Below are 25,620 nucleotides of genomic sequence, written 5' to 3'. Positions count from 1 at the left end.
AGGTGCAGAAAAAACATTGTTTTTGCTGTTTTCATGGGCTATAGGCCACCTCTTTTGTTTTTCAGCCGATTTATCGATATCGGGACCCTCTGTACACGATTTCTGGTCGTTTTGGTTTTTTCGATTATTTGGATGTAGTTTGATTTCTTAGCCCATGGTTTTTGGGTCTTTGAATTAAAATATATTATTTTCTTAATTATTTTTACAGGCTTAATTTGGATTCTTATCTAAATGCTTCTGTTTTTTCGATTATTTTGATGTAGTTTGATTTCTTTGGATGAAATTTCGGTGATAGACATTATCAGTAAACAACTTGACATATATATAGACAGCTTGTAATCGGTTTTAATTTGAATTTGACTGTTGACGGTATATATATAGTACGGTAACGCTTCTCTAAATCTCTCATCACATCTAATTAACTAGAGTAGGAAAGCAGGTGGATATATTTGGAGGCAGGGATTAATTCCTAATTACATGCATGTGGCTCATATATATGTGCAGCGCTAGCATTTAGCACAATTTAATTGGATACGCAAGAGTTACAGCTCGATATGGATGGAAGGGCCGGTCAGGTACAGCTGCTATGGGTATAGCGCATTACATGCATGCATTTAAATTAATTTGTATCCATGTATACGTATTTATAGCTACTAGAGTATCTTTCGTATACAGAGTACAGACAGTATAGAGTAGAGCTGGCACATACCAAATGAGACACGCGGGCAATAATTACAGGCGTGTATTTTGGGCTCCCTTCTTGTGTATAAATTAAGCTGCAGCGGCCGTATAGTATTGCATACCAGCAGCCTAGGAGAGTAGTCATAGAGCATGGCGCCGTACTCCCGGTCCCGGCTTGCAATTGGTGTTGAGAAGGAGGTTCGGCCTTACAACGCGACGGAGAAGCGTGATCGCATCGAGAAGTACCGGAGCAAGCGCTCTCGACGCAACTTCCAAAAAAGGATCCTCGTACGTACCTCCAAATCCTCATCTTCTCTATATGGCTCCTCCATGTATCTATCTATCTTGGTTTTCTATATCTATAGCTCTGTATCTTGATTAATTGATCGATGCACATATGCTTGTATGTGTATATAGTACACTGCCAGGAAGGTGAATGCGGATAACCGGGTGAGGATCAACGGCCGCTTCGCACCACGCGGGTATCAACCACCGGCGCCCGCGGCCGGAGACGACGACGGAGATCGACCGCCGCAGCTCAAGGATGAAGAAGAAGAAGAAGAAGAAGAAGAAGAAGAAGAAGAAGAAGAAGAAGAAGAAGAAGAAGAAGAAGAAGAAGAAGAAGAAGAAGGCAACGGCGAGCCCGAGTGGTGGCCGGCGATGCATGAGTCGCTGAACGGTGCTAGGGAGGCGGATGTCATCACTCGCATCCTCAGCGGGGACTACTGGGACTGGGAAATGTGCTTGTTGTAAGAGAGCCATGCATATGCAATGCCTGATTGATATGATGGCCAAAAGGATTTTCATATGTGCTTTGCTTGTATGTTGTTTCTGAATCGTGGAGAGATCAATAAAATTTATTTGGTACATCTACATGTTGTTTTTTCGACTCGAAGAAATCCTAGCTGCCACCTGATCGACAACACTCCCTCCTCGCGCATCCATCTTCTTGCCGTCGCCGCCACCGGCCGGGCTAACTGCACGCTTGCAGGCGGCGGCGGTGGGGATTTTCCGCCGGCAGGGGTTCGCGTTGTGGCTTTGCACAGCCTATGATGCACGTGGTCTTTCCACAGATTACATCTGGGTACCAACAGGCTGGCGAAAACGGGTTTTATCCTTGTCGTCTAGCTTGGAAGTTTTTAATGCTATATTTGACCTGCGTTTGCGGCTTCCTAGTCAGACGGTGTAGTGAGATCGATTGAGCTGGCTTTCGCTGACGGAGTCTTCTCCCGTTCAAGCACAGCCTGGATCACGTGCTGACTCCCCCTTCCATACCACGACGAACCTGTGTTCGCACTTATGGGCCTATTTTGTTTCGTGGGCCATAACGACCCATGGTTCATTAGTATTCGAACTTGCTCATGTGAGTCATGAGTATGGCTTATTTTGCACGTTGTTAAATATCTTTGTGGGCTAGCCCATTGTTTTGGGGCTTCTAGACAATTTTCACCTATCATGAAGCGGTAAGTGTGGCGACCACGACGAACCTGTGTTCACACTGATGGGCCTATTTGGCTTCGTGGGCCATGTCGACCCATGGTTCATTAGTATTCAGACGTTGCTCATGTATCATGACTCTCGACTCATGAGTATAACACTCCCTCTTCTCGCGCATCCATCTTCTTGCCGTTGACGCCACTGGGCTAACCGCACGCTTGCAGGCGGTGGCTGTGGCGGTGGGGATTTTCCGCCGGTAGGGGTTCGCGTTGTGGCTTTGTACAGCCTATGATGTGCGTGGTCTTTCCACAGATTACATCTGGGTACCAACGGGCTGGCGAAAACGAGTTTTACCATTATCGTCTAGCTTGGAAGTTTTTAGTTCTATATTTGACCTGCGTTTACGGCTTCCTAGTCAGACGGTGTAGTGAGGTCGATTGAGCTGGCTTGCGCTGACGGAGTCTTCTCCTGTTCAAGCACAGCCTGGATCACGTGCTGACTCCTCCTTCCATACCACGACGAACCTGTGTTCGCACTTATGGGCCTATTTGGTTTCGTGGGGCATAACGACCCATGGTTCATTAGTATTCGAAAGTTGCTCATGTATCATGACTCGGGCTTATTTTGCACGTTGTTAAATATCTTTGTGGGCTAGCCCATTGTTTTGGGGCTTTCTAGACACTTTTCACCTATCATGAAGCGGTAAGTTTGGCAATCACAACATCTAAGCATATATGTTGTAGCCACAAGGGTCTTCCATCATCATCTAACCATATATACGTGCCTTCCACTTCTTTTTACTCTTGGAGACCAATAAGACTTATATGGTCCGGCCATTTTGGACTATGGAGAACTCTAGCCGCTACTATATATATACCCTTGCCTCGCCGTTGTCACTATTGTGCGATTTGTGGTCCAAAACGCTTGCGATAACCTGATATGGAATGTGTTTTGCAGCTTTCCTAGTCAAACGACTCGATCAAGCTAGCTGGCTTGCGTTGCAGAGTCTTATTTCCCATTCCCTGGATTAGTTGCTGGCTCCCCCTTTCAGATCACAACCCCCTATTCTTGCTTACGGGCCTATTTCAGAACGTCATAAAAAAATATCATAATTTGAATTTTGGGGTTCCGTGGGCCATACACATGGTTTTTTACAATCTGTATGATAGTCATGCATTATGACCCTCAAGTCATGACCACGGGCTTCTTCTTTTTTTTTGAGGAACTGGCAGGAGCGCTGCATTTTCATTAAGAAGAGAGCAATAGTTATTTACATGGAGGTGACGTTTTTCCTATACCCGGGGAACGCACAAAACCCCGGTACCGCATACTAAGCACACCTAGTCAGGCTCTAGAGCGAAATCAACAGCGGGGAGGCCCAAGGCAAGGCTACGCTGATTGATATCCTCCAAAGCGAGGTGAGCAACTTGGACATAAGTGAGACGCACCAGGTTGAAAATACGATGGTTGCGCTCCTTCCAGGCGTTCCACCAAACATAGATGAGGTGGCCACTCATTCTTCTCTTAGCACTTTTATCAGTGTGGGGAAGGGAGGCATCCCACCACTCGTCAATGGAGGCAAAGGATGACGTCGGGGCAGCAGCCACGCCCATCCAATGGGACACCGTCCGCCAGACGCTCTTGGTGAACGGGCAGTCCTTGCATAAATGGGTCGCGGATTCAGGGGCCCCCAGGCAAAGTTGACAGACCGGGTCGTGTGGCCAGCCGCGAATGGCAAGCCTGTCCGCGGTGAGGATGCGATTCTGCAGGAGCAGCCACGAGAAGATCTTGCACTTTGGCTCAGCATGTGCCTCCCAAATCTTGGAGGCCACAAAGTGTGGGGTGAGAGCCAATGAACTGCGCCCGATAGGCAGAGCGGCAAGAGTAAACACCGTCCAGGGTCCATATCCAGGTGAGTCCGGTCTTCCAGCGTCAAGGACGGTGGAGTTCACGATCCGGGCCAGGTCAAGGAATTCGCTGAACTGCACCACGGAGGAAAGCCAGCTGATAGCCCTGATCTAGTTCCCGTTGCTCAATTCTTTGTGCACCGATCTGTTTTTCTGCGTGGCAATCTTGAACAACTCAGGGGCGCGAGAGCAGAAGGCCCATTCACCGGACCAATTGTCGAGCCAGAACAAGGCCAAGTTGCCGTCGCCAATCGTGATTCGAGTGGAAGTTCTGAACAGGTCCATATCAGAGCTATCACATGGCAGGCCGGAGCCCACCCAAGGTCTGTCCGGCTCCGTCCCCCTGAGCCACGGCCACCGAAGCCGAAGGGCCCTCCCAAAGCGTTCCATGTCGGCGATACCCAGACCGCCGAGGGACAACGGACGGCACACAGTCTTCCAGTTGACAAGGGCATGGCCACCCCCAACCGTCTCATTGTCGTCGCCCTTCCATATGAATCCCCTTCAAATCCTATCGAGCTTCGAACTCACCCATTTCGGCAGCATGATCGCAGTGAGATGGTAGGTCGCCGAAGAGGTAAGCACCGCCTTAGCAAGCATGACTCGGCCAGCTCTGGAGAGGTTCTTTCCCTTCCAACCCTTGAGGCGACCTCCAATCTTGTCGATGAGGGGCTGGAAGTCGATTACGCAGCTTCCGGAAATGAAGATGCAAGCCGAGGTATTTGCTAGGGAAGGAGGCGATCTTAGCCGAGAAGTCCACGAGGATGTCATTCAGGTCAAACCCCTTCGCATCTGATCGGGAAGGCTTCGGACTTGGAGACATTCGTGATGAGTCCACTAGCCTCGCCAAAGAGCTGCAGGATGGCCGAAATGGAGTCAATCTCCTCCTTGACGGGGTTGGCAAAAATGCTGGCATCATCAGCATACAGGGATATCCTACAGCGGACCGATCGGGCGCCCACGGGTTGCAAGAGGCCACACTCCTCCGCCTGACGAAGGATGACCTGGAGAGGATCAATGGCCAGGATGAATAGCATAGGGGAGAGCGGGTCTCCTTGGCGTAGCCCCCAGCGGTGCATAAAAGGCATCCCCGGCCGACCATTGAGGAGCACACGCGACGAAGCAGTGGCAAAGGAAAGGCAGATCCAATCTCTCCAACGCTGTCCGAAGCCCAGCTGCTCAAGCACCTCAAGGAGGAAGGTCCAGTCAACCGAATCAAACGCTTTTGAGATGTCCAGCTTAAGGAAGAGGCTCGGCGTGCGGGACTGGTGGAGGGCCTTGATCGAGTTCTGGACAAAGAGGAAGTTGTCATGGATGCACCAAGTTTTGATGAAAGCACTTTGACAGTTGGACACCAGGGCCCCCAACTCTGGGGCCACCCGCAGCGCCAAGAGCTTGGAGAAAATCTTGGACATGATATGGATGAGGCTGATGGGGCGGTAGTCGCCAACCCGAGCAGCATCCGGTTGCTTGGCCAGAAGAATGATGTTGGCAGAGTTGAGGAGATGCATACAGTCCCCACGCAGGTTAGCCATCCAAAGGATGGCAGCGACCACGTCGCCCTTGATAATCTCCCAACAAGACTTGAAGAAGGCACCAATGAAGCCGTCCGAGCCAGGGGCTTTAACCGCGGGAATGGAGAACACGGCCTCTCTGATCTCAGTCTCCGTGAAGTCAGCATCCAGCGAGGACAGGTCGGCAGGTTGGTAACCAAGAGATGCCCAATCAAGGGACGTGGTCCTCACCGGCGCCACTCCGAGGTGACTATGGAAGTGCATGTGAAGCTCGTTTTCTTTGTCAGCCTGAGTGATCGCCAAACCTGTTTTGGTTTGCAACTGCTGGATGTAATTCCTCCTACGCCTGTCGTTAACCTTGATGTGGAAGAGCTCGGTGTTAGCGTCCGCCACTTTGATCCACGTAAGCCTAGAGCGTTGCCGCATCTTGATTTTCTGAACAGAAAGGTGGCCCAGGTAGCTACTCTTTAAATGCCGGCGTAGAGACCGCTCCTCCGCCGAGAGCGATCGGTCCTCCTCAGCAGTGTCCAGGCGCCACATGACCTCTTTGATGATTGCCAGTTGGCAGTCGAGGACCCCAAATCTCTCTCTCTGCCACTTCTTGAGGGCCTTGGCGACACGGCAGAGCTTGATGTGGATGACGCGAAGGGGGTCCATGGCGCGGATAGGCTTGCTCCATGTCTGGGTGACCGTTTCCTTGAAGCCCGCCGCATGCAGCCAAAACTCCTCAAACTTGAAGGAGGGCTTGGGACAGCTGGGGGGGTGCCCCCTGCAGGAAGAGAGGGGCGTGATCCGAACAGAGCATGGGAACGGCCGTGAGGAGGGCGTTAGGGAACAGCATGTCCCGGTCGTCAGAGCAGAAGACGTGATCGATCTTGGTGAGCACAGGGTTCTCTTGTTCATTGGACCAGGTGAAGCGGCGGCCCCCAAGGCTAATGTCCTTGATTTGTAGGAAGTCCAGGGCGCCTCTGAACTTGCCAATGAGGCGAGGGTTGATGTTCGTGTTGCTCTTGTCAGCCGCCTTGGTGATGAGGTTGAAATCGCCTAGAACAACCCACTCTGGTTTGACGAAAGGCCGGAGCAGCTTGAGCTCCTTGATGAAGAGAAGCTTCTCAGGTTCACCTTGGGGCCCGTAAACCGTCGTTGAAGACCAGGAGATCCCCTCGCTGCACATGGCAATGGACACCGTGATCGAGTGAGTCAAGAAGTGGGTGTCCGAGATAGAGAAGAACTCCTCGGAGACGGCCAATATCATCCCTCCACGGGTGCCGTCGGTCGGCAACATAGCATAGTTGGCACAAAAGCAAGGGCCAAGCAAATCGCGGATGAGACGGTCGTCGACGAACTGCGTTTGATCTCCTGGATGCAGACAATAGTGGCGTGAGTGTTGTGGATGAGTTCGCGGTCCGCAGTACGACGTGCAGGGTTGTTGAGTCCCCTCACATTCCAACACACGATATTCACGTTGTTTTGCGACATTGGTGCAGTAAGGCGACGCCATGCAGAACAGAGAAGAGTCTGGACACGTTATGAAGACAATGACTGAAGCACACATGCGAGGAAGGAAACAGCGAAGACAGCAGTACACACGTTCCCTCCGCCTGGGACTCTCCTAGAGGTACATTCATGCGGAAACACAGACACGGACACCTGCTAACGATCCACGAGCTGACCCTAATTATCAGGAACCGTAGACACCACATGGGCAGCGGCCTTGCCCCGTGCCGCCGCAGGTTTGGCCTTCATCTTCTTCACCTGCTTGACGAGAGTCTCAATCGCTTTGATGACAGGGGCGGACAGTGGCGTCTTGAAAAGGGAGGCATAAGCCTCTTCGCTCTTGTCGTCGAAAGCAGCGGCCGGGTCAATGAGGCCACAGACCCGGGCAAGAAGCTCCCGCACAGCAGCAGAACAGGAGGCGTGGCCCTTCTTCTTGGCAGCAAGCCGTCCGCTGCGCCTTGGGGGGGGCAGCAGGAGGCGGGGACGTCCTCTTCACCACAGGGGCAGGAGGCTGGAGGAGCGCCGGTTGCTTCTGCTTGCTGATGGAGGAGAGAAAGTCGGCAAGGGTGCAGCTGTCAGGCACCGCATCCTCCTCAAGCACAGCTGGGGCAGTCCCCAGGGTCACTGGTTCCTGCAAGACAACATCAACAAGGGGGGAAGGTAGGGCAGAGCCAGCGTCTAGCTCAGATGCCGCGGCTCCTGCGGGCATCTCAGTAGCCGGCAGAGTGGCGGCGGCAATCTCCAGCCCAGCGAAGGCAGCCAGGAGCTCCGAAGCGATGGAGGTCGGGAGCGTGCCTGACGGCGGCGTAGCGGACCAGGCTTCATTCGTCCAGTGCGGCGTCGGGGAGGGGGACGCAGTGAGCGGTGTCGGGGAGGCGATCACGGTTGTCGGTGGTGGTGCAATGCCCAGCTTCACGGCCTCAGTCGTCGCACGCGCCAGGTAGGAGCGTGCCCAGTCGAGGAGCACGCGCAGCTCCTCCGTCTTCTCGGACTGCGAAGCAGGGGCCAACACAGCGTGAGCCGACAAGCCCGCCTGGATTTCCTTGGCCTGTGCAGCAAACTAGCGTTGCAGCCTAGGGTCAGCAGCCGGCAGGCCCACCGGGGAGCTGGCCTGGGCCGCAGCAAGGGCCCGTGGAGCCCCATCCACGGCCGCCGAGTCACGGCGGTGCCCGTGGCATGCAGAGTCGCCGTCACGGCGCCTCGGCGAGCGGTTCGCTCACAGCGGAAAGTGAGCAGGTTATCACCGGAGCCCCGTTCCTGAGATGCACGGAGGGGCGAGCGTCGCCCCCGGCGGTCGTCGTTGTCGTCCTCACGACGTCGGGGCAGCGAGTTAGCGTCATCGCGAAGGTCGGCCACGGGCGCCGCGACGGCGGTCGGCGGAGGGATCCCGTCGATCAGCCCCAACATGCAGGAGAAGGTGGTGACGCGGGGTTTGAACAACGGCGTCTTGCCGGAGCTCGAGCTGAAATCGAGGGGCGCGGCGGTGTAGTCCTCAACCGTGTCGAGATGGATGATGATGCGGTAGGTGGATCCACGCTTGACTCCCGACGGGCGATAATCTGTGACGAGGATCTCGTCCGCGCGCTCGTCCAGAGACCGCCCCATGAAGGTGACCCACATGACCTTAGGGATGAGGGTAGGGTTTGTCGTCCACGCCCACAAATCAAGCGTGTCCGTCTTCTCCATGAAGGATGACTTCCTGTCGAGGCGGTTGAAGGAGCAGCGGCGGCCGATGACCCGCTCGACGATGCGCGGGGTCCAGGCGAAGGCCGGAACCTTCTCCAAGCGCAGGTGCACGCGGAAGGCCATGGCGGCGGCGAAGGCGTGCTCCAGAGGGCGGTAGGGGCGGATGCAGACGGTGCTGCCACGGGCGGTCGTGCAGCCCCTCTTCAGGACCTCGTCACAGTGAACTTTGTTGGCAAATTTCACCAGAAACTGCTGCGGGTGGTGCAGAGGGACGACGATGTCGGCGTGGCTGATGCGAAACTCGGCGCGGATGGCACGGTCGACGTCGAGGGCGTCAAGCCGGCGTGGCGCGCAGATGGACCACGCAATGGCCGCCGTGGTCTCCCACTCCCATGGGATTCTTTTGTGTGTTGTTAAATATCTTTGTGGGTTAGCCCATGGGTTGTGGGCTTCTAGATGGTCGCCATGATCATGAAGCGCTAAGTGCAGCAGCCAACGGCTGAGCCAGGCCCCAGGCTACCTGGGCCACGGCCTGGGTCGTGGAGAAAATTTTCAGGCTATAATAGGTTAGTTTTGTGCCTTGACATGGGGCGCAGCCCACTTCAGCCCAGTCAGATCTCTCTGAGGTGTGATAAATTATTGGCTACGCCTGTGACGGTAGCCGTAACATTTAAGCATAACGTTGACAACGGAGTCTTCCGTCGTCATCTAGGTAGCCATTTATACGTGCCTATCTTCGTGCCTTGGCCCATGGTTTTTGGGCTTCTAGATGATTTTCCAGCGCTTAATTAGATGTTGGGCTTCAAATTAGATGCTGCAGTTGCCATGCACACGTACTTAGCGCTTCATGGTTTCTTAAAATTTAAGCATGACCGTAGAGGCCATCGTCGTCAGTAGATTATATTCAGTCATAGTATATTCTTAAGAGATTCTATGTTAAGTAAACCACATATATTTGGAAGGAGAAAAATATTGTTAGTCAATATTGTCTCGTGGAATCAAAGTACGAGAGCTAGCTATTTCGTTTTCTATAGACGGATGGGATCGACTGGTATTGTTAAAAGAAGATTGCAATTAATTAAGCGGAGTAGCTGTAGTAGCTATGTAGGATCGAGCTTCAAAGGCATGCACGCATCCAGATAACTAAAACACACTGTAGAGGAGAACCCTAGAACAGTTCCCAGTCTTGCACTGTTTCTTAGCTACTGTTACGTACGTACGTGGTACGTGGCACCGGTGCGTGTGAATATACAAGAAGAAGAAGACCATGAAGAGATCAGCTAGCATTCATTCAATTGATGCATGGAGGTGGTGGAGTGAACTATTTTTGACCGAAAGATGTAGCAAAGTCTCCGACAGCATACATATTAATATAAAGAAAAAATTAATTACAAAGAGTACAAGAGGAAGTCCCGAAGGCACAAAAGAAACAAGGCCCTAAGGCACAAAAGAAACAGACACAAGCCAGTCTAACAGTTCAGATTTGGCAACAGGGGAAAGTCTAACGCTCTGATGAAAGAGCTCAGCCTTGAGGTTTTGGAACCAAGTTCTTTTGGAAGGCGGAATCTGGTTAAGAATAAAGCCGTTTCTTTGCTTCCAGATGTGCCAGGAAGCAGAGATAAAAATTTCCTTGATCCATGACTTCGGTGTGGAGTGAACTATTGAAGCAAGTGTAAATGCTGCGCAGAATGGAGAATGTAAACGAATGCATGCACGGCCGGAGAGCTAGCAAGACACTCCTTATCCGGCATGGTGTTCTGGCTCCCGGCCGGTGCACCGAAGGAAGAGCAGAAGGCTAGCTTAAACATCTAAAATAAGATGTTTTAAGTTTGTCAAAAGTCAAACTTTCTAAATAGAAAAACATATGTACCAACATCTACAAATCTAAATTAGTTTTATTATATCCATCACGATATATATCATACTCATTGTAAATATTAATTAGTACATTTTATATAAACTTGATCAAACTTTAAAAAATTAAATAATTTAAAAAGAATCCGTCATGATATATATCATACCAATCTTCAAACTTGTTTTCTATACAAGGAAATCAAATAATTTTATTTTTCTTCAGAAAGAAATTTTAATTTAATTTTGTCCTACATGCATGTTTTTTTTTTCGAAAATGAGGGCAGAAATTAAATTCTCCCTGAAACTCATGGTTGAAGAGTATATATTTCGATCTGACGTACGTCTAGCTAGCTCGCTAGTTCTAGTTGTCATTTTGAAGATGGGGATCGACTGTCTGAGGGTGCATGTGTATCAGTTTGATGTGATGCGACGATCGACGTCAGTCATAAAATAGACTTGACATCTCATTCTATCTACGTCTGCATGTGAGTACTACAAATCGTCAAACACATTATCTGACACTTATATATATTAGGCTCATCTCGACTATATATATCGATCTGTCTGGCTACTCCATCTCTCTCTTCTGACCGGTGCAATAAACAGTTTGTCTCCCTACCTAGCTAGCATTATATAGCAAGCGTCGTCGCTCATTCTTTCTCTCCAGGTGCAGAACCCAAGAGAAAACTATTGGTCCGACAAGACAAGCATGCAGTATTAATGCATGGGAATTTAATGTACTGGCGTCCATGGTCCGGTCTTGCTAGCTTTGTTACGCATGCATGCAGTACTCTCTCTAGCTCCATTATATGGTGAAAATTAAAGAGAGAAGATTGACATCAATTGAAGAGAGATAGATTTGTATAAGGAGTATACTCATACGTACATATACATGCGGTGGTTCTATATATATGGTTTGGTGGTAAAATGGTTAGAGGACATAAAGGCGTGTTGTTGAAGGCTCGAAGGATACAAGAGTTGAAGAATGGTGAATGTTTAAAAGATATTCTCTCCATTTCATAAAGGTTGGCGTATTTAGTTTCGTTAAGACAAGTCTTTGATCAAAAATTACTCTATTAATATGTAAATTATATGATAGCAAACCATGATCATTTGTAAGAACTTTTAAAGACGAATCCATCGATATGAATTTCATGTATGAAAAAATACATATCAATACAGTTTTCGTTGGCAAAGCCTTGTCTTAACGAAACAAAATACGCCAACCTTTGTGAAATGGAGAGAGTACTGCCGACACAACGGCGGTGCAGGGGAAGGGAAAGATGAGTGATGTGGGCTAGCTAGGGCCGGTGCAATAGATACATGTGTCAGTAGGAAAAAGCAAAATATATCACAGAAGCATTACTTGGGTTTTGAATGAATGGAGTAATTAAGAAGGAAAGAATGAAGAGAGAGAGAGAGCAAATTAAACCGATGGCATATGCTCAAGATGTTATTGCTGGAGCAGCTAGCTAGCTCATGCCTGCATTTGCACTGCAGCAACTGCAGTATAGCTGCGGCATCCGGCTTGAATGGTGTAGTAGTCTGTCTCGGTATCCACGCTAGCTAGCTGCATGCTTCATGAATCTTATTAATGGAACCCTGGAAATTGGATGGAAGATCGAGGATCGGAGGAGGCCAGCCAAAGTGTGGACGGCTGGGAATCTTTATTTACATGCAAAAGTGATCTACACTAATTGGATATCGCATATGGATGCATGAATGGCTAAACGTAAGTGCATGCATGCGTGCGTGCAACAAAAAGAAATTGACGAGCTGCATGAGTAAAGGGCGCACAGCAAAGTGGAGTAGCTTTGATTTAATCCCTCACGTACTATGCTTGACGAGCTTCATGAATGCACGCATGCATGCAGGAAGCTTAATTTATGGATCAGTACTGTGCTTGCATGCATGCCAGCAATTTTCTTAAGGTCTTAGATATCAATCGTTGTTTTAAGCTCTGAGGGTCATCTCCATTCTCTATCTCTGACATGCTATCGTTGGATTAAGATTCAATGCATGGCTAACACGTCGATTGATCCCTAACTAAAAAACGGGTGACTTATCAATAGCAAAACCGCTTTCTTATTGTAGTATATACACCATACATGCATATTAATTAATGTGGCTAATAATAATATCCATGCATATATATCAGTATTGCTTAATTAGTTTGTCGATCAAAAGCATATTTTCCGGGTTAATTGGGGCTTGTTGGGGGCCTGAGGATCTAGCTACGCAGTAGTAGTACGTAGGAAAAGAACAAAAAAAACGGTGATGCATGCCTGAATGGTACATGCATGCATGGGTGTGTCGATCTCTCTCATCATCACCTTATGATGCAGCACCCAACCAGCAGTCTAGGCAGAAGGGTCGTCGTGTTATGTCTACCTACGTGCATGGCATTCCCCATCCATCACTATCTCTCTCTCTCTTCTTCTCCAACGACTCTCTCTATCTATCTAGATCTCTCACTCACACAACACACAATGTGCACAGTACTAACAGTACTAGCAAAGCTAGCAAGGGCAGGCAGACAAAAACATTTAAAAGCGTTACACATCGACCGATCCTAGCCAGCCAGCCTCTTGTACATGTCGATCCATGGTAAAAGTGGAAGAGATTGTATTGAAGAGAGGAATTGAAGGGCATGCATTCAAGTTCCCCTCCCTTGAATGCCCACACTAAGGACAACACAGTGTGTGCAGGGCAATTTACGCATCCTCCCATCTTGTCCCATCCCATGCATCTCTGTATACACAACTTCTCCTTCTTCTTCTATTCTACTGTACGCTCTCTGCCAACTCATTTAACATCGCTATCAATTCAACGTACATAAACAGCAGCAGCAGAAGAAAGAAAAAGTAGCACTGCTAGCTTCTTCAGGCTGGAATGGAACCTGCGGACGCAATATACATCTGATGACCCTGATCCCATGCCATGCATGCGCTCACATGGAAATAACCAAACACTTTTAATATATGGGCAGTTGGTTAGCATGCAAGAGCTGGGGTATAGCTGTGTATGCATGGTTTCAAACACACAATATTTCTTTCCTACTTATAATTTTTTTTCAGTTGGCTAGTGGTCGTCAATTCACCTCCCATGCTAGTTTTATGGCAACGTAAGGTGTTCCGTAGCAGCGCATGGACATCCTGCTAGTTATAACTAAAGACTAATTGTGGAGGTCATCTTGGATTGTGTGGCACTAATTCCTCCGTGTATGCATCTTGCATTGCGTGGTAAGACTTGAATGCCCACAATAAGGACAACATTTTACTGTTTGGGGCCCACCTGTCAGAACGGAGGGATTAGGATCGAATTACTAATATGGAGTCATTTGTCGTAAATTTTTTGCTAAATGGGGTAAAAAAACCGAAAATCTCACTAAAGGTGGGGTCAAAGCTCTGTCAAAAAACTGAAACTTGAGGATCAAAAATGGAATCACTATCTACAGGGTTAAGTCTTATAATATAACTCTGAATTATAAAGTTTGTTGACCAGCCTGGTCTTCTAGCTTGGGTCTGACCGTACGTTCACCCCAGCAATTTGTCTCATGCACGTCTCCGGCCGGCTGGCCCCCTTCTCTCGTGGATCACCTGCATGGTCACTTCACTTCACTTGACTACTAGTAATTGACTGCCCTAGAAAGCTAGCCATAGGACATAGCCAGCCCATCCCAGCTGCTAGCTCCTCTTCCATCCATCTATATAAGTCAAACCTAAGCCTTTCAGCCTTCCTAGCTCTAGCACCAGCTCCACTACCACACTAGTAGCAGAGATAGCTAAGCTAGACACAAGTAAAGATCGAGATCCAAGAAGAAACTAGATCGAAGAAGATGCCGCAGACGCCGTCGACTCGGTGGTGCCCGACGCCGGAGCAGCTGATGATCCTGGAGGAGATGTACCGGAGCGGCGTGAGGACGCCCAACGCGGCGGAGATCCAGCAGATCACGGCGCACCTCGCCTACTACGGCCGCATCGAGGGCAAGAACGTCTTCTACTGGTTCCAGAACCACAAGGCCCGCGAGCGACAGCGCCTCCGCCGCCGCCTCTGCGCACGCCACCAGCAGCAGCCGCCTGCTTCTTCTCCGTCTCCGGTCACACCTCCTCCTCCAAATGCTTCTGCAGGAGCTGTCAATGTGATGCACCCTGCCGTGATGCAGCTTCACCATCACCACCACCACCACCCCTACGCTACCACAACCACCTGCAGCTTCATGCCGCCTCAGGTCTTTTCTTCAAATCTTTCAAATAAAACGAATGATGATTTTTGTTCTATTTCCTGAATCCTAACATGCAGTTACTTGTTTTCTTTACAATCTAGGGCTACTCGCACCAGCAGCAGCAGGATGCAGGAGGAGCTGTTCCCGTTTCAGGGTTGGAGTTTCCAGCAGCTGGTGGAGGCAAGGCTCATCAGCAGCAGCAAGAATGGACTACACAGCAGCAGCAACAGATGATGATGATGGAGAACAGCAACAACATTAACGCTGGAGGCAGCTCCGGCGCCGGTGGTATGACCCCGCCGCCATGGCCATGCTGCCGGCCGCTTAGAACGCTTGAGCTCTTCCCTACAAAGAGCACCGGCGGTGGCCTCAGGGATGAGTGCAGCAGCTCAAAGTCCTCCTCTTGCTCAACCTCCACAAACTAATTAATTAATCACTATATTACCTCTAGCTAGTTAATCAATTTGCCAATGTTTTTCTTTAGTTTGGTGTTGTGTGTTGTGTTTGTTAGTTTGATTTTAGATTTTAATTAGTGGGTCACCCTAGCTATAATCGATCCACAATATTTGAGCAGTTTGTTGCTTGTGTTTAGCTCAATGAGTTTGTTGAATTAATATCGCTTTTCTTCTAAGTTTCATTATTATGTACTGCGTTTTAATTTCCTAAGTTGCACTGTTGCTAGAGTATTTGTAACATGTATGTGTATGCTCAGTGCACAACTCCCGTACTGCTTTGTTAATTCAGCTGTTTTTTGGCATTACAATGGATTGATGCTCCCGATCATCTCATTAAGCTGCATGCATGTCTTGTCTGCGCATATTTTTCCTATTCAGAAGGTAACTGCTTGCATGTTGTATTATCAACCAAAAAAATTGTTTATCTCACCCAACATTGGTAAAAAGCAGGATAAAGATAGATAAGCATGTGGTAAGCGTGGTGTTTCTTTTACTTCTTACTTTAATTAGTCCAACAAATTTGATACATACATGTTACAAAAACATACCCTATGAAGAAAGATCCTTGAAACCGATCGAAGTGTGTTTTGTTTTTGACATTGCGGTGGCATGACATGTACAAAAAGGGTGTTTGTTAAACAAAAACATAATAAATATGTGGAATTTTAATTTCACACTGTCCAAAAAGGGTGTTTGCTCATTTGAATGTGTCAAACATAAGAAAAGTGTAGTGGAAAAGTGATAGAAAATTCAGTAAAAAATGCATATATATATCGGTCAAAAGTACATCCAATTTGAAAAAAAAAGAGCATCATCTTCAAATGCAGTAGAAACGCCTAACACATAGAGAAATCAAATTTGGCAGAAGAAGATCGCATACTGCAGTAGAAACTAACATACAATGCAATAGGAAAGAACTGATCCCTTTGTTCAAATTTTCTCAAAATATCTATACATTTGGACTAACAAAGCCTAACTAACTAACCATGTTTCCCAAGGCAAAAAAATCTAATATTGGCATCCTATTGGGTGAGGCTGGATCGGAGATGGGAGAGATTGGATGATGATTGAATGAATGATAAAATTAATTGCATGGAAAAGAAGGCCAAACAGCTATGTGTTCATCTAAATGAACCCTAGCTTATTTGGCACATGTACAAATATTAAAAAACAGGAGTACCTCAAATGGCGCAGCATGGCAGGAGGAAGGAGAAGGGATCGATTAGGACTTAGGAAGCGCTGAACGATGATCGCAGTTGGGCTTGGCGTCTCGATTCCACCGGGGGCCGTAGCATCCATGGACGTACGTTGGGCTAAAGGATTGCCGGGCTGGCAAGTGCTGTTGGGCTAGTTTCTATGGACGTGGCACGTGTAGCGCTTGCATGTTATATGGGCTGGTGGCCCAACAGTGATAGATATCTTGTTTTCCGGCCATATACGAACCCTGCGGATAACTGTATATGCATATCGTCTACCTCTCACACGAAGGATACACGATACAGAAATGCTCCAGCCGCTTGGAACCCATGACATCTCATTGCATAATTCAGCGACAGAAAGATCAACTATCTCAGGCCACTGAGATTGACCTTCAAAGTTCAAACTACAGCATCAACACCCAGCAGTTCAAGAACATGTGAACCAAGTTCCTGCTCTAACAGCATATGTAGTGTACAGCAGCAGTACTACCTAGTTCTAGTTAATTGCAGTGAGAGGAACTCTCTCGGTCTCCAGCGCCGAATCTAAGCGCTTCGCGTTCCCAGTCACGAGTTTTGACGGAGTTGTGCTGTCCCAGAATGACTTCACGAGGTCCTCCAGCGGAGTTGCCAAGCCCTCGATTGACTGGGAGCTCGGGATGTTGATCTCGCGCCTTCTTGGTGTTGAACAAGTTGGTTCATCCACCTGAGTCAAGCAACACAAATAGAGACCTTCTCGTTGGAAAACTATAACAAAAACATGTGTTTGATAAACAAACTGGCACCATAACCGATCTGCTCACCTTGTAATCATCCGCCAATGATCTGTTGGCATTCCCTGATATCCCATGTGTTTTCTCATGGTGATTCCTTTGCAGGTCATGGAGCTGCGCTTGTGATGAGATGATGATAGGTTTCACGGTCTCACAAACTCCACGGTCAAGTCTTAGTGAATCTGACAAGAAACAATTTGTAAGGAACACATTCAAGCCCAAAATGAAGCAACTGTGCAGTAAGATATAGTAGTACCATCAATAGAGCAAACAAGAGCTTCACTTGAAACATCATTATCTTCAAGTGCAGTGCTAACGGCAGATGAAAATCTGGTGTGAAGTTGGCTGTTCGCCTCATTTCCATCACTTCATTCAAAAGGAGACATTTAGCATGAGTTGACTGGGTTTTCTCCTCATCAAACAAATTGATACGAGCGAGTCATTGTAATTACCTTATCACCGAACGTATTGCTTCTGCATCACTTCTTCCAAGTGCCAATACTGAATTTTGAGCATTGCTCCATTGTTCTGAGCACAATTCTGTCCTTGTCTTGCTGCAGAATAAGGAATATATGTTACTATGTTAGTTTGTGTTAGAGAAATTCAAAATCGACTACAAATGTCAAAAACTTACCACTGTTGGAGATTCTCCACCAAGCAACACCTCTTTTGTTCAACAGAGGATATGTTTTTGTGAAATGCATCTTCAGTTGTCTCCATGTAGGCTGACCATTGCTCTCTTGTCGAAGATGTGAAATCATGAAGCTTGGTGGTTTCACTTTGTAAATTATTGGATCGCTCTGAAGCCGTCTTATTGAGGTTGCTTATATCATCTCGAACCTAATGAAAGGTGACCACATATAAAACTCTCATCAATGCTTGGTTTTAGGGCTGAGGGTTTGCAATCAGTAATTTGCATAGATACACTGAATACAACCATAAGTTGTACAACAGCAAAATACACAATGTGGCACTATCTGAATATTCACTTATTGAAACAAATAGTGTGGCAGTACTGACAAAGTACAACGTGCATACCAAGTTTTTCTTTCTAGCATTTGACTCTGCTAATAACCCTGCTACCTTCTCCATCAGATACTTCTCTTCATCAGCAGCACAGACCTGAATCCATGTTTTCATGTCAACGGCTACTGAACTTTCCAAGAGATTCGACTGGCGAATTTACATAAAATCTACAACCTATGATTACCTCAAACTTTGTTTGGAGCTGTAGAAGTTGCTTTTGATGTGACGCTTGTGATTCTTCCAATATCCTTTTAAGTTCCAATGCATGAGCATCTATTGTGCCAAAGAAATTCATTGTGGTTGCTGAGATGGACTTGGTTCTCTCCACATTTCTAGTGAGTTCCTGTTTGAGAACAAGATATTTCTTAAAACAACTGTAATCAGTAATACGAGTGGTCATTTAGATGAAAAAAACAATTAGCTTCATGGTAAAACCTCATGTTGCTGCTCAACCAATGTAGTCAAGCCCTCTTCTTGCTTAGAAAGACCATTTTGTAGCCCAAGGAGCAATTGGTCAGCATCAGCCAAGAGGCCCTTCAAAGACTGCATGAGCCAAATAAGTTTACCAATAAATTATCACAGTAACAACATAGGATGACAATTTGTTCAAAAAGGAGCAAGATAGTCAACATAGTCCCACAAAAGGATATGATAATGGAGTGTACTTACATCCTCCAGATCAGATGTGTGTGCGCTAACTTGTGCATCAAGCCTCTCAGAGCTTAATTGAGATTTGAGGTTGAGTTCATTTGCAAAGCCATGCAATTCTGCAATCCTTGAATTGAAGCTCTCTTTCAGTTCTCGTGCATGCTCTTTAAGTCCTCCAGCAACCTGTGCAAGATTGCAATGGTCAAATAAACTTATACGATTAGATAAAACACTGGTAGGAACATGTTCTCGTGCTACAATTACCTTGTCCTTTGAGGTGATAAAAGATTGCATCTCCTCTTCAAGTACTTTTAGTTGGCTCTCCTGTTGAGAGACCGAAGTTGAGATGGTTCTATTCAAGATATTCATGTCTTGAGTTAGTTGAGAATGGAAACTTCGAACTATATTTTTGTTTGCATCTTCAGTCTTGCCCTTCCTTTCTGAAATCAATAACATGCACACATATATATTACCATAATATGCAAAGTGAAAAGGAGGAGATGGGAGGAGAGGAAGAAAAGAAAATGAACCTAATTTTGAAAATAGCCCAGATAGGTCGTCTGTCGTATTCTCCAGCTCAGATCGAAGTGTTTGAGCTTCATGAACAAGAACTTTTTCTGAAAAGATTAAAAAGAAGGAAAAAAAGACAGATGAGTTAGTACAAACACCTACAGCTACCAATGCATCCCAAGTAAAAAATGTAGTAAAGTAGTGAAGCAAAGAGTTTAGAACATGGGCAACAATAAATATATATAGAGCCGCACTTGTGTTCCTAATGTTGGCGCTTGTGTATGTATAGCATACGTATCTAAAAGTTCCTCAGTAGAGATATGCAAACCAACAAATAAGATAGTCATGTCCGAAACAGAACAACAGCAGCTTACACATGATAATATTAGTACTTCAGTACATGCATGAACTAATTATTAAGCATGCTACAAGATACCTTGAATATATCATGTTTGATAAAACAGACAGTATTCCCAATCACATGAATCACAGTAAGCCAACATATCAGCTTCACTTAATAGAAGCTTGAAGTATGTTTTTTTTTCTAACCTGATTTCAGAAGATTTTCTATCAGATACTCCTTCTCCTTTATTGTATTGTTTGCCTGCACATACTTCCCTTCAAGGTCTGCTAGGGCGCACTCAGTTTCCTGCATCTTTTTCTGCAAAAGAACGAGAAAACATAAATACAGGCACAATTGTTCAATCACTCGACAAGCATATGATAAGAAAACATTGGTACCTGTAATGTCTGAAGCTTATCACTTAAATCTGCACTCAACACTTTCTGAGAATCGTACAGTCCTTGGAGTTCATCTAATTGCTGTTACAATTATAAATACTACATTATATTACATGCAGTAAAAAATACTATACAAATTTACTTTTCTGCACATAAGTAAATAAATAAGCCACTGCAATAGCCAGAAATACTAAGCCTACACTCAGTAAGCTGAAATCCGTCACCTTGACTAAAGGTATACCTTATCTTTTGATTCCAATCCAAGCTCTAACCGATCCAGCTTCTCTGACATAGCCTGAAATGTTTGTCCATCTTACTCAAGAAGAAAAAAAATACAGCCTAGTGTATATGTTTAATAAAGCAAAGAGCAAAGTACCTTCTTTTCAGCTTCATCAGCTAAGTACTGGTCCCCTGGAATATAAATACCATTCTTTTCCCTAGCAGCATACAGTTCTGCACATAGATAAACAGATTGAATAACTATAGTGACCTGAAAATATATTGCTTTCGAAATGGCCTACCTAAGGTCGATCCAAAACTAGAAAGTTGAGGAGAATGATGGCAGAAAAATACTCCCTCTGGCCGCATATATTTGCAAGAAAATATATAATCAAGCAACGTCAACTTGCTAGGCCACATTTACAGACGTGTTTTTCATGATTTTGTGGTGACCAAAGGACTGGAACCTTGCCATAAAATATTCCATAACATTTTTTTTCCTTACGATCCCTCAGGACCGGGTTCCACTATCAAAAGATAACGGAACAGACATACAAACGTTCACGCCCCACGTAGTTTTGACGCACTTGCCGCGCGAAGCTAACAAGAACACACGCAGAAGTCTGGAAACGCCGTTGATATTTATCCTGAATGGTCAAGGTAAATTATTCCATAACATGGATGGTCAAGGTAAATCAACTCGTCGGATGGTTCTCCTCAATGATATTTAGGTATGTGGTTTCAAATATCATGGTATTAAAGGAGTTGACTAAAAGTCAAAAGCACAAGAAAACCTGCAGGTAACCCCTCTGTAGTAAGAAAATTTGCACATAGCATAATTATGTTTCAGAGAATCAGGAATTCATTCTGTTCTTTATTTCAAGAGAATAAGCTTAACATCAGCACTCAGCAGATGATTTAAGTAAGAGATTGATGCATCGTGTTTCCATGAAGTTGGCAATACCAGATATTCAAGCATACTTCTAAGGGCATACCTTGCTTGAGGCGATCCATTTCGAAGTACAAATCTTTGATGAGTGCAGATTTCATCATCTTCTGATTAACCTGGAAATCAAGTCCACATAATTAACTTCAATTATCCAAGAGCAATGATTACTATGATATGACAGGTAGTTTAATAGATCCAAGAGCCCCACCTCTGGTTTGTTCTTGATATTTTTTGCACGATGCGCATAGTCTAGTGTGCTTAATGTCTCGTCAAGGCAATGCACTGAAGGTGCAATGGTTGCTATGATGCAAGTCTTTGTCTTCCCACCCAAGGAATCTCTTAACAATCTTGTCAACTTGCTATCCCTGTATGAGAAAACACAAATGTCAGATGATTGAGCAGATTCCATAAGGAAGCATCATAAAAGCTAGTGTTAGCTTTACCTGTATGGTATGTGACCAGAGTGCTCCACAAGGGTATTAATGACACGCCCAAGTGTAAGCAGACTCTTGTTGATCTCTCCTGCTTCACGAGCTCGCCCCTGTAATAGATGATAGCAGTAAGTATTGTCCACAGGCGCATCCAGACCATAGCAGTCCGAAACAAAGAAAGGAGGAACCTACATCGCTAGCGCCCTATCAACAAGAGTGCAGCCAGATCATAGCAGTACGAACAAAAAGGAGGAACTTACATCTCTAGCACCCGACCGAGATATGTTCTCGGAACCAGCGAGATCAACTAGGTTTAGTTTTCCACACTTGATCAATTCTTCACCCTCTGGTGTGCATTCCTTAATATGGATGGTGATGGAGAAAATAGAGTGTGACCGACTGCTTTGCTTGTTGAGGAAGGTTTCGGCAGTTTTTCTTTTGGCAGATCCCCTCTCAAGTATCTTGTATATCTCACCAGCCGACGAAACTACCTCTTCCTCCAGTCCTCTAACAAAAACACCTCCCTTGCCATCTTCCATGAGTGCCATGGGCTTCTTGGACTTGTCATCTGAGAACTTAGATTCCTCTGGAGCTAAGAGATCAGTGAGTTCCTCGTTATACAGTTCAAGAAATGAGACCTTCATGCTGTATTCTGCATTCTGTGCCTCGAGGATATCGAATATCCGCTTGACGGCCCTTGGAATAACACCAGCATCAGATGGAAGCACACCATCCTACACAAAGACAGCTGCGGTCACGAGTGGTTCAAACAAGACAGTGCATCGACGATGTTGGTAGGTTGTGAAGTTCAAATTACGTGTGTTTTGCCCCCTCCACCTTCCATGGTGTATGTTTTCCCAGTCCCGGTCTGCCCGTAAGCAAATATGGTGCAGTTGTAACCATCCAGAACCTCACCGACAAGTGGAACAACAGCGTGGTTGAACACATCTTGCTGTCTAGACTTTGGGCCGAACACCTGCATTCGTTTGTGTAATTAGGCAACAATCTGAAGTGAGTGAGGTCAAAATAGTTTGATTGGAGAACTAGTAAACCTTGTCAAACACAAATGTTCGGTCAATCTGCTTGTTTGCGATGTTCTGCGCAGCGGAAACCTCTCGCCTCTGCTCGTTGCAAGTGATGACGACGGGAGTGTTGGCTCGGAGCTCCTCCTGGCTCAAAGGCCTGCATTGAAACCATGAGTATACAGCAGGCGTTTTCGGCCAAACAGGCAGGCTAGTACAGAGACAACCGAATGTTTGCATATATACGCTAACTAGAGAATGGACAAGAAAGCAAGCAAAATTGGTACTCCAGCTAGTAGATTTGTGAAAGCTAAAAGATAATCTGGCCAAGGAGTAGCCAGCACATAAGTATATCGTTAATGCGGCTACCCATTTGGGCAATAAATAAACGGAATACACAAGCAGCAGTTAATGGTTGATAGAAGCAGGTAGGAAACGCACTTGAAGTAAAATCTGTAAAGTGCTGCTAAGAGAGCAGTAGTAATATACGCGTGCGTTAGCAATAAATAGTAAGCGAGGAAGAAGGAGGTAGATGATGATGATATACCTGCATCTGAGGAGGACCTGGATGTTGACGCCGGTGCCGTTGGAGGAGGTGGTGTTGGGCTTGGGCGGGATGGAAGGGGAAGGGGAGGATGCGGCGACGGCGTTGGCGGTGTGGTTGAGCGGGCGCTTGGCCTTGGAGGAGGAGCGCGGGGTGTGGGAGGGGGAGGGCGACATGGAGACGTAGGCGGAGGCGGCGTCCGGTTGCGGTGGCGCCCGGCGAGGGGTGGTCTCCATTGCCGGCAGCCCTGCGAGTGGGGATCGGGATTGGAAAGGGGAGATCGGGCAGGTAGAGTGGAGCGGATCGGAGCAGAGGAGAGGGGAAGGCGGTAGTACCTCGATCGGCGGCGAGCGGCGGAGAGAGGGAGAGGGGATTTGGGGGTTTGAATTGGTTTGAAATGGAGTGCGCTCTCGGCCTTCTTCTACACTTGTACTACTAGAAAGCCGTTACGTTACACAAGAGAGAAGAAAAGAGAATGAAGCACGTCGCGGTCGTGCGGCTGAGAGAGAGAGGGACCCATGGATCCTTTTTGTTTTTGTTTTTGTTTGCTGATGAGCCAATTCAAAAACCAAAACTTGGTCCGACCCGACCGTTGGAGGCGTTCCAAGTGGAACGCAACGCTGCCCTCTTCTCTCCGCACCAATCAAAATAGCCCACACATTAAAATAACTAAGGGCATCTCCATTTGTTAAAAAAAAACTAAGGAAAGGTTTTCCTTAGTTTCTTTAGTCGGGTGGGATAGGTCCCACAGATTAAAACAACTATAACGGCGGTTACCAAAACCCTTTACAGGGCGACTCTAATCCTAATCGGGTGGGACAGGCCCCACACCTCCCCGCTTCTCAAAACATGGCAGATTAACAGGCCCAAAAACCATCAAACGAAAAACAAAAGAAAACAAACTTTAAACCGGAGTACGCTTCAAAACCGGTGGTGTTCTGAAATTGGGCTTCACCTTTTCCTTAGCGGAAACTTCAACGCAAAAAGATCCAAACCTCAGAATATATGGAGTTGGTGAAATAGCAGCGGTAATCGATATCCTCCCCTCATCATCCCCCCAACTTGAGAGGAAACCGTCCTCGGTTTCGACTTTGCTTGTTGGATCTTCTTCGTCTTCACAGCAAACGTAGCCATCTTAATATCTTTGTCACACATAGGCTGCAGCACATGACGCTTCCCTTGATGCCACAAAGAATAAACATTGGATCTGTCTTGATGCGTGGTACGTTTATCAAATTGCCACGGACAGCCTAGCAACACATGACAAGCATCCATAGACAAAACATCGCAGACCACCGTGTCTTCATAAGTACCCACCAAAAATGTCAGGCGCACCTTGCGTGTCACCTTCAGCTTCCCGGAATTGTACAACCACTCAACACAATGTGCTGTGGGTGTTTCCATGTGGGCAATGAAAGAGAATCCACCAAACTCTTGCTAACAATATTGGTGTAGCTGCCACCATCGATAAGCAAGTGGTGTTCTGGACTGTGCATTGGGTTTGAAATATATTCCAGTGTTGTCCTTGTCCTTCTACGCGATCTTCGGGTACACGCTGCACCATCAAGTTAGTGCAAAGAGTCCAATCTTTAGATCGGTAGGACCGAAACAGATCGGGATCCAATCTTTATCTAGAGTTGCGGCCAAAGAGTCCAGGAGGAATTCCACTCAAACGAGGTGTCCAGAACGAAAAACTCCCTGGCGCCGACTCGGACAAGGACTCCCATGCGGAATCGATAGATCCCACGCTTCACCAGCGTTGTCCTTACGTGACGCGCTGGCCGAATACACGTCAGCTAAAGGCCCTGCTGGACATGACTGAAGCTATAAAATTATATTAATTGCACCCTCGGTCTTAATATTATTGACAAAGTGCCAAGTTAGTCCTAAAATTACTAAAACTGCATATTTAAGGCCTATTTTTTTGGTAAGTGGGTCACGACAGGTCCTAACCTCGTTCTCCGTGACACCTACAACCAACCCCGCGCCCCCCCACAGTCTCTAAACTACGTTGCCTTGACTGTCTTTCTCCGCCGAAACTAGAACCACAAGCGAGTCTTGCGCTAGTGTCCTGTATCGTCGAGAACGTGAACAACATTTGCGCCGTTGCGTGCGGTCCCGAGCACACTGCGCGTCGTCGCTGTACACCGCCTCGGGCAATGGCCTCCCCGAGCCGTGACTCCTTGCTTACTAGCTTCGTCTCGTTGCTGTACACCTTCGACCATCCTCGTGTTGTGTAACGTTCATAGCGCCAATTATGACAACAGGCCCCTTAGCCGACGTGTATTCGGTCACGTAGGACGGT

At 46.9% G+C, this 25,620-nt stretch overlaps 2 protein-coding genes across 3 annotated transcripts; one reads left to right on the top strand and one right to left on the bottom strand.

Moving 5' to 3' along the window:
• The first annotated feature begins 14,249 nt into the window (after window positions 1-14,249).
• Window positions 14,250-15,432, top strand: LOC100830149 (WUSCHEL-related homeobox 3). Its single transcript, XM_024454944.1, has 2 exons — window positions 14,250-14,807; window positions 14,903-15,432. The coding sequence occupies exons 1-2, from the start codon at window positions 14,415-14,417 to the stop codon at window positions 15,224-15,226; spliced, it is 717 nt and encodes a 238-aa protein (XP_024310712.1). The 5' UTR covers window positions 14,250-14,414; the 3' UTR covers window positions 15,227-15,432.
• A 1,325-nt stretch (window positions 15,433-16,757) lies between these two features.
• On the bottom strand, window positions 16,758-23,780 carry LOC100829843 (kinesin-like protein KIN-5A). 2 transcript variants are annotated; one of them, XM_014901843.2, is made up of 23 exons: window positions 23,651-23,780; window positions 23,319-23,562; window positions 22,802-22,931; window positions 22,567-22,725; window positions 22,010-22,483; window positions 21,762-21,859; window positions 21,527-21,683; window positions 21,365-21,434; window positions 20,527-20,603; window positions 20,392-20,445; window positions 20,151-20,231; window positions 19,959-20,070; window positions 19,430-19,516; window positions 19,164-19,339; window positions 18,921-19,082; window positions 18,687-18,794; window positions 18,436-18,594; window positions 18,264-18,347; window positions 17,860-18,065; window positions 17,678-17,779; window positions 17,482-17,591; window positions 17,256-17,407; window positions 16,758-17,158 (listed from the first exon to the last, which is right to left on the bottom strand). In XM_014901843.2, exons 2-23 carry the CDS (start codon window positions 23,549-23,551, stop codon window positions 16,952-16,954), a joined length of 3,198 nt encoding a protein of 1,065 aa, XP_014757329.1. In that variant the 5' UTR covers window positions 23,552-23,562; window positions 23,651-23,780; the 3' UTR covers window positions 16,758-16,951. The 2 variants fall into 2 exon arrangements, with proteins under 2 accessions (XP_014757329.1, XP_003577177.1); XM_003577129.4 differs by having other exon boundaries at window positions 23,319-23,756.
• Window positions 23,781-25,620: the final 1,840 nt, after the last annotated feature.

Source organism: Brachypodium distachyon, chromosome 4, assembly GCF_000005505.3.
Source record: "Brachypodium distachyon strain Bd21 chromosome 4, Brachypodium_distachyon_v3.0, whole genome shotgun sequence".
NCBI lineage: Eukaryota > Viridiplantae > Streptophyta > Magnoliopsida > Poales > Poaceae > Brachypodium > Brachypodium distachyon.
Note: the sequence above shows the minus strand (reverse complement) of the source record. Positions and strands in the feature narration are given on the sequence as shown.